Source organism: Saccostrea echinata, unplaced genomic scaffold (genome assembly GCF_033153115.1).
Source record: "Saccostrea echinata isolate AGI-Se365-2 ecotype Australia unplaced genomic scaffold, CSIRO_AGI_Sech_v1 ptg000002l, whole genome shotgun sequence".
Classification (NCBI taxonomy): Eukaryota; Metazoa; Mollusca; class Bivalvia; order Ostreida; family Ostreidae; genus Saccostrea; species Saccostrea echinata.
This window is the reverse complement of record NW_026889751.1, coordinates 31,393,250-31,410,246: the sequence shown is the minus strand read 5'-3', so window position 1 is coordinate 31,410,246 and position 16,997 is coordinate 31,393,250. Positions and strand designations below refer to the sequence as shown.

General features: G+C 31.9%; 1 protein-coding gene across 1 annotated transcript; it reads left to right on the top strand.

Annotated features, from left to right (window-relative positions):
• Positions 1–9,913: 9,913 nt before the first annotated feature.
• On the top strand, positions 9,914–11,945 carry LOC133178271 (uncharacterized). The gene is made up of 2 exons (XM_061313013.1): positions 9,914–10,046; positions 11,347–11,945. The coding sequence occupies exons 1-2, from the start codon at positions 9,914–9,916 to the stop codon at positions 11,943–11,945; spliced, it is 732 nt and encodes a 243-aa protein (XP_061168997.1).
• Positions 11,946–16,997: the final 5,052 nt, after the last annotated feature.

Here is a 16,997-nt window from a genome sequence, read left to right as displayed (position 1 = left end):
AAACTATACAAATATTATTGATATATTGAGTGAACAAATGGAGATATTTCTGTTTGCTTACACTTTAAATTTGTCAACTAATACCATTTCATAATTCACAAATAATGTGAACAAGAGTAAATAAAAAAAGATACCCCAAGATTTCTTTTCAGAATTTTTTTTTTTCACTTTGTGAGAAGAACACAAAATATTTTTGCAAATCAATACTTAACAAAACAGATTTTATTTACTGATTATATTCCAGATTTTTTCAAAGTGTACAATTGGTCATTTTCGGACAAGAATAATTAAATGAAAGTTGACAAACACAGGTCATATATATAATATAACCCCCACAACACAAATGTAATTAAAAAGTGAGGTTAAGTACATGCAGTCTCTACTTACCATCAAGCTTGAAATACAAAAAGATTGGCAATTAACATTTTAGCCAGAAAACATTCCACTTGGTTTAAATATTAGTAAATATTTATTTAAATATTAGTTGCTTTAGTCGAGGATTGTGACCACTCTAACATATTCAACTTTAATGTTTAACTTTTTATGCACAATCTTTCAATCTTTATAAATATATAAACATTAAGACAACAAATTTTTTTTTAAATTTTATTAATTGTTATCAGTTGTTTTAAAACATCAAATTTTTCAACAATTCTTCGCTTATATTTTTTTCCTTTTCTTGCTCTGAAAAGTCTGTGTTTTAGATTTAACAGAATGATTGAGCGATGATATGCTCTCTGAATCTGGCTTCCCAAATTATCCTGAGTGTCCAGTGTTAATATTGTCACTCTCCGTTTTCCGTTTTTGTCCGCTGACAGTTTTCTTTGTTTTTCGTGATCTTCTTTTCAATTTCTCTTCAATAATTGCCTCCATTGATTTAGACTTTTTAAATTCTGGTGCCGATTGATCAATGTTGTACAGATGGGAATCAAAAATGGCAGTAAATCTGTCACCCTTCACATTTATTTGAAATTCATTAGGTATCTCTCCAAAATTACTTTAAATTGGTTACTGTGAAAGCATTCATTTTAGGATGGGGGGGGGGGGGGTTAGGGGTTGGACTAGAGGGGGGTTTATTTTCATTGTTTTCATGTTATGAAGAGATCCACATGTCCATCATGTAGCATGATTATTTCATATCAACACACATTAATTTCTTCTTCCATGAAATCAAATCCCTTCAAGAGTACATTTTTCAATCAAACCATGAAAATTTGACCCCTATATATATATATATATATATATATATATATATATATATATATATATATATATATATATATATATATATATATATATATATATATATATATATATATATATATATATATACATGTATATACGCGGGTATGTTATGGAAGCATACAAATCATTTCTCAAGAAATTTAGACTTTTTAAAGAAAATTAAGATTGATAATTTGTTAAAGTCGCCGATAAAAAGTAAACTATTTTTAACTATTATATAAAGACATGGAGTGTCTGAGGCCAAGTAGTGCATCACCTCGACGTCATCACGTGACTGCTATTAATAGCAAAATATTCCTTAATAAAAAAAGTTCACAGAACAACAATATCCTGGATTTCTTTAAGTAAATAATATAGTTGAAAAACATCTCTTATGCCTAAAAAGTGCTGCTAGAATCCCACTGTCCGGTCGGGAAAATAATTATTCCACATATTTGCACGAAACCCTACCCGATGTTTTGCATTATATACATATAACCCGAGATATTACTTGTATATGTATAGATATTACCATGTTTACCTCACGATTCTAGCAGCACTTTCCAAGTATTTTAGAACACAAGCTTTCGATATGTACAAATCTCATGTTTTTATATATCCAGCTTAGTGTTGTTCTTTTGCATTATTGTTGTCACAAATGACAGAGGAAAGGCCAACCGTGATACGTAAATAGCTGACTGTCTTCAATAAAAGATATAATCGATGAAAATAAATCAACATACCTGTTTAACAAACTTTAACTTCACATGAATAACACACAATATTCACGGTATTTGCTTCTAAACCCCCCTTTTACGTATCTTTTTACATGCTGTCTTAGCCAAATTCTCGTTACACAACATGATCGATTCTCAAGTTACTTGTTGAACAGTTATGACGTCATCGGTCGGAGATTTTAAGATTTTAATTCAAGTGAGAGATACAGCATAATAAAATAAAAACATTTGATTCTTGTTAATATTTGCACGTTTCTGTTTTTATTTTCAGGAGTTAAATTATGTCTCTAAATAACAATATTAAGAAAACTTGTGTTCTAAACTTGACGTCATCTCGCCTACTATGACGTCATATTGTATCACTTATTCAGTCAAGTCAGATTATCATAGTGCTTCCTTAACACACCCGCGTATATATATATATATATATATATATATATATATATATATATATATATATATATATATATATATATATATTAGGGATGTCAAATCGGTCAATTTTTGATAATCGGTTACTCGGACGTTTTTCCGATCGAGTACCCGGGTACTCGGTAAAAATATAAATACAAGTGTGTTAATTTTCTTGAGCCCCGTTAAGTTATATTAAACTCCAAAGCTGTTTTTATCATGTTTTCAAAATGTATATAAACATTGAGTCCAACGGGGATGATTTTTTGGTACTATATTTATTTATCAAACAAACACAAAAGACACAATTAATACATCAAAAATTAGAAAAAAAAAATTGTTTACATTTCTTCTTTAGGATCTATTTCATCAACGCAAAAGAAGGACAATCTGTTACGCAGGTTTGTGGTGATTAGACTAGCGTAAGAGAAGGAACGGACGTTGTTGGGATCGCTAATCTAATATTATTTCATATGCTGGTTGTTTCCCCCGTATACACAAAACTTATTAAGAAAACTGACTTTCAATATTTTTTTAATCTTTAATTATTTCTAAATATTTCTCAACTTTTGAAGTGGGTACTAGCATGTCCGATTTCGGTGCCGCATATTAACTTAATAATTTTAAAATGATTTGAAGATAATGGACAATATTTAAATGATGTTCACTGAAAACAATCATTAAAGCCATCCAAAAATTAAGGACCACAATAGGTGAGAACAGCTGTGTACCAGGTGATTGGTCACTAATTACTGTATACACACTGCCACAGGCGATATGGGGTGTTTTACAGGTGTAAATGACGACACGCTTATTACCGTATGCATATTAAAGTTATTTTTGGATAAGTTTTTGATAAAAATATGTACTTTGAAATAAGAAAAAATACACATCCGAGTAACCGAGTACCATTTTTAGTAATCGATACTCGGACGTTCAATCGAGTACCCGGTTAACCGGGTACTCGTCGACATCCCTAATATATATATATATATATATATATATATATATATATATATATATATATATATATATATATATCTATATATATATATATATATATATATATATATATATATATATATATATATATATATATATATATATATATATATATATATATATATATATATATATATATATATATATATATATATATATATAATTTGTCTGCAATATATTAATTATTCTGAATTAATATAAAACAAATGTATCAAATGAAGAATAATCAAGGACTTTAAACAAAACACATTTAGAAATTGAATGAAAAACAAACACCATAATCATAAATAGCTGAATATCTCCCCGTGTATTTTGACTCCAGACTTTCTGATATCATTGACAGCTGCTTTTTCAATATTAATGGAACTCGTAAATTTACTTACCTTGTCATTGGTCATTTGCAAAATTATTTTGTTAAAAAACATTCTGATTGTACACACAAGTACTCTGAAGTTAACATTAAAAAGATGCCTGAGTTTCTGATTGACAATATCTATGTGGTTTTTGGAGACCAGGACTGGGTTGCTCAAAACCTTGGTTAGCGCTAACCGCTGGTTAAATCTTTTAGCCTGCGGTTAACTTTTAACCATTGGTTAAATTCTGTTGCTCAGAATTTATCCACTGGTTAACCTTGCTATCCAGTGGTTAAATATTGGCCAAAGTTAGCCATTCCACAGAGGTGGGTTAAGTCTCTTATCCAGTGGATAAGCATGGCTACCAAGTTATTGTTTGTAGTAGATTTTGGAGGATTAACAAAAGAAACAAAGTGTTGTATACATTGTAATCACAAATTTAATGTTGAGTATTAAATGTTGAGTATTAACAAAGACACAGTCATTTATAAGTCAAGTAGAAATGGCTTTGCAGCAATATAGAAGAGGGCATAACAACACTATCAGAGATATGATAGGATTTCATGTCTTCAGCATCAGCAAGAATGTTTTGAATGGGTTCTTTCAAGGCTAAAATTGTTGGCGTTGCAAAGGATTTCATCAAGTGGCCATCCCCTACCTGCTGATAAATTTAAAAAAATGATGATATTAAATATATGTATGTATAAATGAATAAAATTGTTTGTCATTTGTATATAGGCTTATTAACGGATACAAATAAATTGATATATTAGTTTGGTAACCAACCATGAATACATAAAAATAAATTGGGAATTGACCTCCCCCCACCCCTTCTCATCAAATGTCTTTTTTTTTTTTTTTTTTTTTTTTTTTTTTTTTTTTTTTTTTACAATTTTAATTATCATTTGCTTGAAAATAATTTTTTTATTGGCCCCATTTCGTTAAGCGATGCTTCTTGCCTTCTGCATTAAATAAAGAGTGTTCTATTTCCTTTGAATTTACATTCATTTTGACTAGGTCCCACTGTGATTATAAATAATTAAAAATAATTATAGAAAATGATTTGCACATTTGATATTTACAGATATCTATATATACATGTAGTCCTTTATTTTCTCTAAATATTGATACTTATTAAAAGGTGTGATATTTATGTAATAAACTTTGGATAATGCATCAATGCATTTTAGTTACACAGTGTACGGGTACGGAGCGAAATGCCTTAGTGACGAACTCACTTTATCTATGTATTCGACCATGACATTTCTGTTATTCACAGAAGTGCAAATAGCAGTGACTACCAACTATCGGTGTTACAAAGACAGATATAAATGTGAAGAAAGTTTTTTTTTTCTTTGTAAGTGTTTGACTTAAAACGTTGAAGTGAGTTCCTTCTGGCAAGGCATTTAAAGCGAGAATGTAACCAGTGCGAATTTCCTCGGAAACATAGCAGACGACGTTTACATGGTGATAACAGGTAAAGGTGTTCAATAAGTTATTATTTGAATATGAAACGATGCAAATTGATGTACTTACCTTTTAAGTATAGCCAAGTATTGAATACGAATAATTCCGAAGAGATATATGGCGAGTCACTTTGCATTATCTTCGACACTAGATTAATGAGGGCCATGATGACCATCATCGGTCTTTACACAGCCAACTATCCACCTTGGCCGTGGTGCTAATTTTCCTATCAAAACCGCCCTATGTTCTTATTGATCCTCCACTTGAATATACAGCATTTTTAGCCAAACATGTGCTTTCATGACTTTTTGTGACTTAAACCGTTTGTTTAGTGTTGATAACTGGTACATCTATGGGTGTTTCTCCGCTTCTTCAATACAGTTGTAACATTATAACTTCTCATTTTTTACTCGCATTGTATTTACCATGGTAGCCATTTTTTTGGTTGACAAGTGGACAAATGTACTGCATTGTGGGATACTAACCACTGGTTAAATCATTTAACCAGTGGTTATCTAACCAGAGGCTAATTTTATTTTGAGCAACAAATATTTAACCAGTGGTTAGTTGACCAGTGGATATAGAATTTAACCACCGGCTAACTTACCCAGTGGTCAAAATTAACTAATGTTTTGAGCAACCCAGTCCTGGTCTTCCAACAATCTATTGGAATTCCCATTGGTACCAATTGCGCCCTGTTATAAGCAGACCTTTTTTGTATTCATATGAAGCAGAATTTGTCCAAAATCTTGTACGTGAATAGAAGAAAACACTTGCTGTGGCCTTCAACTCGACATTTAGATATATCGACGACGTATTGTCAATTAACAATGGCTATTTCCATTCTTATGTCGATTGTTAAAGACATTCCCCCCAACCACAAACAACCCACAGATTGGATCACCCTAACTTATGCCCTAAATATTAAATCTATACGTTGTAATTTTTTTTGTAGATACCATGGAATGATATCAAAAAGCCTGGACTTTAATTTATCGTGGGGAATGGTGGTGTATAAAGTTGAAAAGTCGTAAGTTTTTAAGCTGTTGATTTTGGTAAAATCTTGTGACTTCAAATTTTCCAAAAGTTCCTTGGAATTTTTAAGTATCCACATCTGATTAACACCACTTCTCGAATATATTGTTGCACAGTACTCTTGAAGTTTCTCCTTCACTACTGTTAATATCTTAGTGAGGAGTAAAGAAAGAGGCTTGGTTGAACATTTACTGGAACCCGCTATGTATCTTTGTATGTAAGGATTTTTATGAAGTTTTGGAATCCAATATAAATATGGTAATTCAAATTCATTTTGGTTGTTTGGAATATTAAAAATATTCAAAACTGACATATGATTTTGGAGAATTTCTTCCTTAGAAAGGGAACTATGAGTATAAGTTGGATTACCACTTGTAGAATTAAATCCAAGTTCCTCTAAAATACATTTAATATAATGAGCCTTAGAAACAAAGACATTGTTGTTACCTGATTTGTCAGCAGGGACCAGTACATACTGATCATGTAATCTAATTCTTTTTTCACTTCTGGATTATTGAATACAGAAGGATAGATGGTTTTCATATTGCCTCTCAATCTTTTTATGCGCGACTTTAACTTACATCTGATACATTTAATCCATTCTGACAAAGTGTCAAGGTCTTCTTTTTCATGTCTGGCCCATCGCCTGGTGTAGTCCTCTAAAGAATCCATAATATTTATGAAATTCCGACGCCAGTTGAAGGATCGGGGTTCCCTATATTTAGGACCTTTTAAAATTAGTGATCTAAGGTCCTCATTAATAACTATATTAACGTCACCAGTAATAACGTGTCCAGGAGGACTATAGTTATAGGGTGAAGAAGAACATGAACACGATGGAGGATTATGTTTCAGATATTCGATATCCAGGCCCTGTAAAGTTTTCTTGTAATTAAAAAGATTGGAAGCAATAGTCGATGTATATTTGTAGGAAATACAAGGTGTAGTCTTTAACTTGAAATATGGTGGAATACAAGACTGGACCCTTTTGTGATTAAGAATATTACTTATATTAACCGCGTCAATTCCTTTGTTGGCATATTGAAGTTTAAGGAAAAAACGGATTGTTTTAGCTGCATTTTCCTCAGTAAAACGTGAGGGTTTAAAAAGCCTATGATTTGCAATATCCATAATCACAGATCCGAGCCTATATTCTGGTGTCGAGGAATCAAAAAATGGACTTTCCTTGACCTTTTCAAGAAGACTATTTAAAAGTTTCAAAGGGACAGAGTAAAGTTTGGTGCGAATATGATGCAGACCTAACTGTTGATTTACGTAAGGTAGTAATGAATCAAAAGAGACATCGTGTATGAAAGGTTTATTATAAGACCGATGCCCATGACTACGCTTACGTCTATGTGTATGGTTAAAAAGTCCCATCACATTTACATTGTTACACTGTGGACTGGAAAGATTTCCAACACTATCGACATTGTCATTACATCCATAGGGAAAGGCTGTCCTTAGCTTTCTAATCCAAAATTCTTCTCGTTGTCTACGGAAAGGTGTACTCAGTGATGGGCTGTTTGTGTGGTGGTAAATCTTTTCTAGAATTCTAACTTTCATTGACAAAATAGAATGATCAGGTAAATTAAAATATCTTCAAGACTCCATCAAAAATGACATGAATATCTTTATACAGACATTTTGAATCTACAGAAATGAACTTATTGTGTTTGAAAACTACTCATTGTAGACCTTCACCTGACCTGTTGCAGACAGGTAGATATACCCCCTGAGGGTATAATTATCACATCTGGGCCTGTACAAAATGGCAACAGGATCAAATCATCGTTATCTTGATTAAATAACAAGAAGCACACAAAGATTTGTAATGAAAGAGAAAGAGACACAAAAGGTTTAATTTCTAGTGTGAAACATGTACTAAGTATGTTGTTAAACTTTTCCCTCGCCATTTGATTTGGTCCCTCGCTTTGCTAGGCACCAAATCTCATGTTGCTCGGGAAAAGTTTACCAACATATACATACTGCATTACTAAATTCTTTTTCTTTTTTACACACCATTCGCTCTCACTTTCTCACTCACACATATTTTTTTTTGGTATGTGGAAGCATACTTGTTCTTATATTTAACAGAATGAGAGGAGAAAAAAATACATCAACAGATCAATATAAGGATTAAAAAAAAGTCTTACATATTGTAACATATTATAACTTATTAACATTGTCAAATAAACATTTCCAATTTTGCCAGGTATTATTAAACTTTTGCATTTCCAAATTCTGGCTTGCAATACATTTTTCAATCCTATATTTATTGTATAAGAGAAAGAGAAGTTGCAGGAAGTTTGGTAGTTTGCCTTTTTTAGATAAGAAAAAATATATTGTTTTGTATACATGATCAGAAAATTTACAACGCTGTTACCTTTAGACAACGGAAGTTTGCCTAATAAAATGTTAATTACATTAAAACCAATTCTTTTTGAAGTTATTTGATAAATATGCATGCTAAGATCACTCCATAGTGGGGATACCTTTTCACAATAAATAAAAATATGTTAAATTGTCTCAACTTGAACAGTTATCAGATGATACAGCATTTGATTTTTTTCAAGTAATAATTAACAGGTAAAATTCTATGGAGAATTCTATATTGTAACCATTGGATTGAAGAGTCTTTGGTAGTCTTAAAACAAACATTAAAAACATCCTGAACACAAACCTCTACACTATAATGGCTGAGCTCTAAATTCCATTTCCGTACAGAAGTAGGAATAATAGTATTTACATTTTAATTGTTTGTATATAGTTTTAGTATATATATTTTACAAAAGAAAAGATTTATAATACAATGGAATATATGGAGTAGAAGATCTTTTAAATAAATCTTTGTTTACAAAAGATTTCATATATTTTGATATTGCACTCAGTACACTGTTATATTGCATGATGGATTCTTGAATACCAAATTTTTGATGAAAAATAACGTGTGGTAGAAAATTTCCTTCCTTATCTAAAAAATCATCAATGTTTCACACCCTTTTCATACGAACTTTTTATAAACAGTGTTTTTGTACTAACCCTAATATTTGTATTGTACCACACTGGGATGCTAGGAAAAATTTCCATGTAGAATTTACTATTAAAAGATTTAATAACATGAAGAATAGACTTAAAAATATCTTGCCAAAAACAGTCGTTTTGGGGGATCACACATTCAGAGATAAATGCATCACCACAATCAATAAATTCATGAACAAAATCTGTTCCATTTATAGCTTCAAAAATATCTACCCAAGGTTTTTTACCTGCTATTAGCCTTTTCAGCAAAGAACATTTCAAAGACATAATAAAATTGCTAATTTCCACCATTTTTAATCCCCCATGCTGATAATCTTGAATTAAAACTGTACGTTTAATTTTATCACATTTTGCATTCCAAATAAATTCAAAAATATCTTTGCATAATGATGAAATTATCTCCCCTTCTGGAGTAGGGAGTGATATGAACAAATGATTAATTTTTGGAATAATTAAAGATTTAACCACAGTAACTCGACCAATTGGTGTTAGAATTCTTCTTTTCCAATGTTGTAGCATGCTTTTTATTTTTGGAATCTGTATGCCATAATCTAAATTTGTAATTTTTTGTAGGTCAACTGAAAAGTTAATACCTAATAAGTTAAAAGTAGTGCACCCCAAGCCGAGTTTCCATCTAGAATGATGAAAGACCTGAAACTATTATTTAACTATTTCCACAACAAAACATTCACCAAAACCGTCAATAATAGTCCTCCTGGCACTGAAATCGAGACCATCGGAAATTTCGCCTATTTATATACTGCTATTTTGGATGGTCAGATAATTCTGTCTTACGCACTTCGTACTTGACTTGTACATACAGTTTTGTCGTGGAAGAAGTGAAAGAATACGGTAGGAACATACAGTAAGTAATATTTTGAGATATACTGAGAAATAAATCGAGAAACAGCGCACTTTTTGTGCGCAATAAATTTACACTTTTTTCAATGGGTGGCACCGTAGCTCTCTGGTCGTCCATCCCAATTCTTTCAGACCAGCTACAGGGGCCCGTTTCATCAAAAGTCGTAAATTTAAGACCTAACTCGGGTGTACTTCCGGGGCTTACGCCAAAATTTAGTCGGGAGTAATTTGCGTTTCACGAAGTTGCGTAAGACTAGTCGTAAACAATACGTTCAGTCTCAGGACTAAGTCCTTGAAAACGCTGCATTACACATGCACAAAAACATAAACATACGGACATGTATTGTGTACAGTGCAACATACAGTGTTGTTCTACATACATTGTACACAATACGGTCACATATACATTAGCTTAAATGAAAAATTACATGAATTTTAAAGGTGCTTAGACACAGATTTGAAGTTAATATTTTCTCAAATTTTCTGTATGATATCACGACTTATTTATTGCAATTGCATTTCACACGAAAATATAATTAAAAACTTATTTTATCTGGAAATTATTGGAACTACGAATTCCTGGACGCGTTTGATTAACACATCCTTGCACTTTCACAAATTTTATCTTTATCCTTAACATTTAAGAAAAGAAGCGATTTTGTTGTGTATTAATGAAAAACATTACATCTGTAATCCAGAAAATTCAGATTAGAAATATGCGAAAGCAAACCCCCTCACTAATATCGACAGCCCGTGCTCAGTGTTGTGTACAGATTTTAACAAATTGAATACACCCGTGAAACGTAAACTGTTTTTGTAAACAGGGCACGAGCTCTGTTATTGTTAATGTTTACGATTCACCGGGTGTGTTCAATTGTTAAACTATGCACACACCACTGAGCACGGACTGACAATACTGTGAGTGGGTTTTGCTTTCGAATATTTCTACTCTGAATTTTCTGGATTATAGTTTTAATATTTTTTCATTAATTCACAACAAAATTGCCACTTTTCTTAAGTATTAATAATAAAATTAAAATTTGTGAAAGTGCAAGGATGCGTCAATCAAACGCGTTCAGAAATTTGAAGTTTCAATAACTACGAGATGAAATAAGATTTTTATTATATTTTAGTATGAAATGCTATAGCAACATATAAGTCATGAAATTATACAGAAAATGTGAGAAAATATTAACTTCAAATCTGTGTCCAAGCACCTTTAAGGGACTTTGTAGAAAATGGAACTGTAAACATTGTGAAGAATGAAAAAACAGAGGAGGTCATCAGACTGCAGAACTGGAATCCGCTTACTATCTGTACCACCTCTTCTGGTGACCTCCTAGTAATTATGGAAAGAGAAGATGAAACAAAACTTGTCCGTTACTCTGGCTCTACAGAGAAAAAATCAATTCAGTTTGATGATAAAGGTAAACCCCTTTATTTACCAGGTAGTTTATTCAAACACATTACGGAGAACAGAAACCGGGATATCTGTGTGGCGGATAATGGATTTCATGCAATAGTGGTGGTTAATATGACTGGAAAACTAAACTTCAGGTTTACTGGTCCTACTCCTTCTCTAAAGAATAACCTATTAAGTCCACGAGGAATCATAGCAGACAGTCAGAGTCACAACCTTACAGCTGCTTATTGCAATAATTGTGTCTACATCATAGACCAGGGTGGACAGTTTCTCCGTTACATAGAATGTGGACTCAGTGAACCCTGGGGACTGTGTACAGATACAAATAACAATCTGTTTGTTGCTGAGTATACCAATAGGCAGGTGAAGAAAATCAAATACCTGCAATGAAACTACAATTAAAGAAATAACAGAAAAAAGTTGCTGAAAAGCAAACAAACAAGTGAAGAAAATATCAAATTTTAAGTAACTCATTTTCAGAATACCACAAAAATTATGATATTTAAACGTTGTATACTTTATATTTGCCTAAATTATTTTATAGTTCATAAACAATACAAACAAATGAGAGAAAAAATTAGATAGATACCTATAATTAGGTCATCTGCCACTCAGGTGACTAATTGCTCTTTGTTTTCATCCGTCGTCTTTCGTCCCTTTTTTCGGTTTCTTCTCTTTGGAAATTCTATGTTGATTTCAACCAACTGTATTGGCTTAAGGGGAATATATTGTGAATTTCATGGTCTATGCCTCCCTGAGGTCTCTTGGGTGGGGACAAACCACAGAATCTTCAATCTTCAATTCTGCTTAATATATGAGTGGAATCTGGTAGGAATTGGAAAATTCCGGGTGTACTTGAGGCAGAGGCGGTCTCTTGAAAAGTTATACCTGAGTAGAAGAGTCTTCTTCCGGGCGTCATTTCTACTTTCCGGGTGTCAGTTTAATTATTAGCACCAGAACGAGTGGGGACAATTTGATGAATCATATACGACTTAAAAACAAAGAGAAAGAAACTTCAGAAATAACAACCATGCATTGGTTCAGTTCAGTTCCTTTATTCTTTGCACTAGCAAATGCATCAGATTTTCAAAATAACATATTGTATACATAATTGACATACCTGAAGAAGAAAACGTTATCTATTACAATATATTCATACAAGCAAGAATGACATTGAGAGTAAATGTGCATATCTATACATATATATTGTTGTAATATAGCAAATCAGTTGCTCATATAATTTGCTATTAATATAATGAGTTTAACTTACTTTCCCATAAATGATTTGCTTCTCTTAAAAAAATTTCCAAGACCCCTTAAATCCCTTACATTTCGAACGCTAATTAGTTGTATTAATTTAGGCAATGTGTATCTGTAAGATATTTATATAAATTAGCTTTAATGAATGGAAAGTGGTGCATTCTACGTTTCCTCATTTTACTATAGCTGTTAAGAATTTGTTTTTCAATCGATTCATTTCACAAAGTGGGTTTTTTCTAAATGTATACATATGGAGTAAAGCTAGTTTTAAAAATATGACAAATGTAGTAAGATCTGCACATTTTTGAGTAAACAGGTGAGGTGGTAAAGCATAGTTAAATTTCTTTACGCAAGGAAAACACTTAGGTAACCTAGATAAGCTTGTCACCTGATCGCACCGTGTAATTCATGGACTGAAGGTATGGATTGGAGTTTTGGACTGGAATTTGAAGTCAAATTTTGGAGTCTTGATTTTTATATACCCGCACTTTCTAAGGAAGGTTCGGGTATATTGTTGTTATCCTGGTCTGTACGTCTGGCACACTTTCTCTTCCTCAGACTCCTCTTTATTTTCAGCAGTAGCCAATTAATCATTTGAAATATTATAGGTGATGTTCATTAGATGTACAATAAGGATTTTGAATTTTCAGTTTTACCCTAGGGCTCATATGGGGAGCAAAAATGATTTTTTGTTCATTTTTGCTTTCAAAAATCTAATTCCCTGAACTCCTCTTACATTTTACCAAGTAGCCAAATCATCTGTTATAAGATGATTAGTGTAGATGTACAATAAGGTTTCGGAATTTTTATTTTTACTCTTGAGGTCAAATGGAGGTCGAAGAATGACTTTTTTCTAGAACCAGTTCCTAGATTTCTAACATTGACAATGGTTTTTGAATGGTTGGGTAGTGCTTTTATTATACACTTGTGCATTTCCTGTGACAAGACTTTCCCTTAGGTACCAACTATTAAGACCCTTTGAACTTGGCCTTTGAGTTTGACCTACTTTGAAAGGTTATCTTTCCTTGGCCATTTCTTTTTATTTTTAGTAAGAGGAATTTCAATGTCACAAGAGTATTTCTTGTGACAAAACCTTCCCTTGGGTACCAACAATTTTGATTCTTTGACATTGGAGTTTAACTTATTTTTAAAAAAAACTTAACCTTGGTCCTAACTTGAATGGTTGGTGCTAGTGCTTTCATATTAATCTGCGTTTTTCTTCTGAAAAGACCTTTCTTGGATACGTAACCAACACAATTTAGCTTTTGTCCTGTACCTTGGAGTTTGCCTACTTTTAAAAAACTTTAACTTTGACCTTAACCGTCGTAATTAACAGGTATATTTCTTTTGACAAGACCTTTATTTGGGTGCTAACTTTATTTTGACCTTGGACTTTGACTTGAATTTGGGAAACTTTAACCTTCGCCATGAACTGCCACACGGTGGAATCATTGTTTTACAAACACATCTTGTTTTGTTTTGTGTGTGTTTGTTTCATCTATATATATATATATATATATATATATATATATATATATATATATATATATATATATATATATATATATATATATATATATTTACAAAAGTCTTTATTAAAAAGATTTTTTCAGACTGGCATGGAATTTAATATTTGAAATACTTACATAAGAGGTCCATAGGCCACATGTTCCTCTCAGCTTTTTATGGTCGATTTGACAAATACATGTATAGATTTTGTGTAAATTATAGAATTATTGTGACTTCTTCCCTGGTTACTCAATTATGAGGGAGAGTATATTTATACTGTGTTGTTATTTAAGAGATGAATTAAATTTTTGAGAATTTATGAGGACATGAACTACGACGCTTCACGCATTAGCGCTTCATAATAAAAATGCAGGCGTGAAGCGTCGTAGGTAGTTCATGTGCCTCATGAATTCTCAAACATTAAATGCATATCTTATATTTACATTATTTTTCTGATGACTTGCCACATATTCTTGTCATTCAAGGATCTTTTTTTGAAAAAAAAGTTTGCAATATTTTTTTGGACTTCAATTACATCACAGTGGAAATATTCTTACTCATCCCACGGTAGTTCATGAGAACGTAAACTTTTTCTAATTTGCAAAGAATCTTAAGGGATTCTGTTTTCTACTAAAAGTTTTATAGGTTTTTGACCACATAGCTGTACAATGTAGATTAATAAAATGTTACAAGCTTGTTTGATTTTTGCAAATTCGTTCACATGTATAGGTATTGCCATGGTAAATCGTTTATATGTAGGTATGAACAAGTGAGTGTAATATTGAATAACTTCCTTCTTTCCTATTAACTCTGAACTTAATAGCTCTTGATGGATATGTTTAACATTCAAAGAAACTGCATTTAAACAACCAGAAAGACCGACTTTTCAACTGCTTAATATGCATGTCAATCTTTCGCTGCTGTATTTGTGTCTGACGTTAGTGGGCATGGACTAAGAAAATTAACATGAAATGCCTCATGTATTTTATAAGGCAGTATTTTTTATTTTTATTTACGTTTTTATTTCACATATAAAGGTAAATATAAAAAAGACCATCTAGTCTTGCTTGGGACATCACAGACAGATGGAAACGTGGGATAATTTATGCATGACAGGCTTCGTCCGTTATGCAAATTATCCCGCATTTTCAACTATCATTGATACCCTGACATACGTATCAAACAAACTAGACAGTGATTCCTTAAATAATGTAATTTCTTGAACATCTTTTTTCCATTTATGTTTTAAAAAATCTTACCCTAGAATTTGGTCCAAACGCCTTCCATACTTCCAGTCCATGAATTACACGGTGCCCAGCTGTTAACAACACACACAGACGCCATTACTGAAAAAGGTAAATCGTTGAATTTAACATATGTTTGTAATTTCTATCTGTATATTTTCTTCACATAATAACGATTTGTTGCGTCATTCATAGTATTCAACCTTCATCACATATTGAGTACATATTGTAATCTACGACTAATTTTTCTACTTCACAGAAGAATACTTCCTTTATTCTTGCATGACTTAACAGGTTGGGCACAATTCCCCTTTTCAGTAATAGTTACGCTTAAAAGGAATTGTTCCTCTTTTCAGTAATAAAAGCATTACTGGGGTGTATACGGGAATTTTCACTCGTTTATCCTCTATTCTCGTGTTTGCTTTGAGTAAAAGATTAAGTGGCTCTAAATTCGCTCTTGAGTACATCTTGACCTATGATTTTAACAAGAGGAATATAAAATAAATTATTTAAAAAATTGAAATAAGAAATGTTTTATATTGAAAAGTATATTGCAAATATAAAAAAAAGATAAAATAATCAGATTTTTTCATCAACTTACTTTTTTTTCTTGAAATGAATTTGATAATTCCACTAGAATTACGCATGTGTAGGGGGACATTTTCAACCATGTCAAAATAAAAATCAAATATACGGCGATAATACCTTGTACACAGAATATCTTCATTCAATACTGTTTAGGAAGGATAAAATTAATATACAAAAGTATTTTAATGCACATTATGTCTAAAATAAAAGAAAAATTGGAATTTATTTCTTCTCATATTTTGAACGTAACGTCTGTCAGACTCAATACACCAGGTACATTGTTATAAAATGGGCCATTGTTTATGCAAACTATTTTATCTTTATTGTCTACTGATAGAAAATTTACCTGTTTATCAATGAAAAGCACGTGTGCTTAGAAATAAACAAATCTGTGGGATGCTTCCGGTGTCTGTCATGGCAAGTGGGCGTTACGTTCTATTTTAAGAATGGAGCTTGGAGATGCTTCTTCTTAAATACATTTGACTTAAAGGTTATGAATATTAAAATTTTCTCCAGTGTTCTATGCAAATGTGTTTACATTTCGATAAGAAGAGCTACAGAGAGAGTCCGAGAAGCCACGAACGTTTGTCTGTCAAGTGTTACGTTACACAAAGTATGTTACGTTCATGAAAATATAAGTTGTCTTTATCCTAGATATTAAACACATATCATCAAATATTGTCAGCTAGTAGGTGTATTTTGGGATTTTTTTTTAAATATGAACTTGCACGCTCTTCATCACTACATAAACACTTAAAATTTGACATTTCTTACATAACGTACCGATTGACAGACATTGCCTGAATACTATCGTAACGGTGACGGACAAAACGAATGTCTG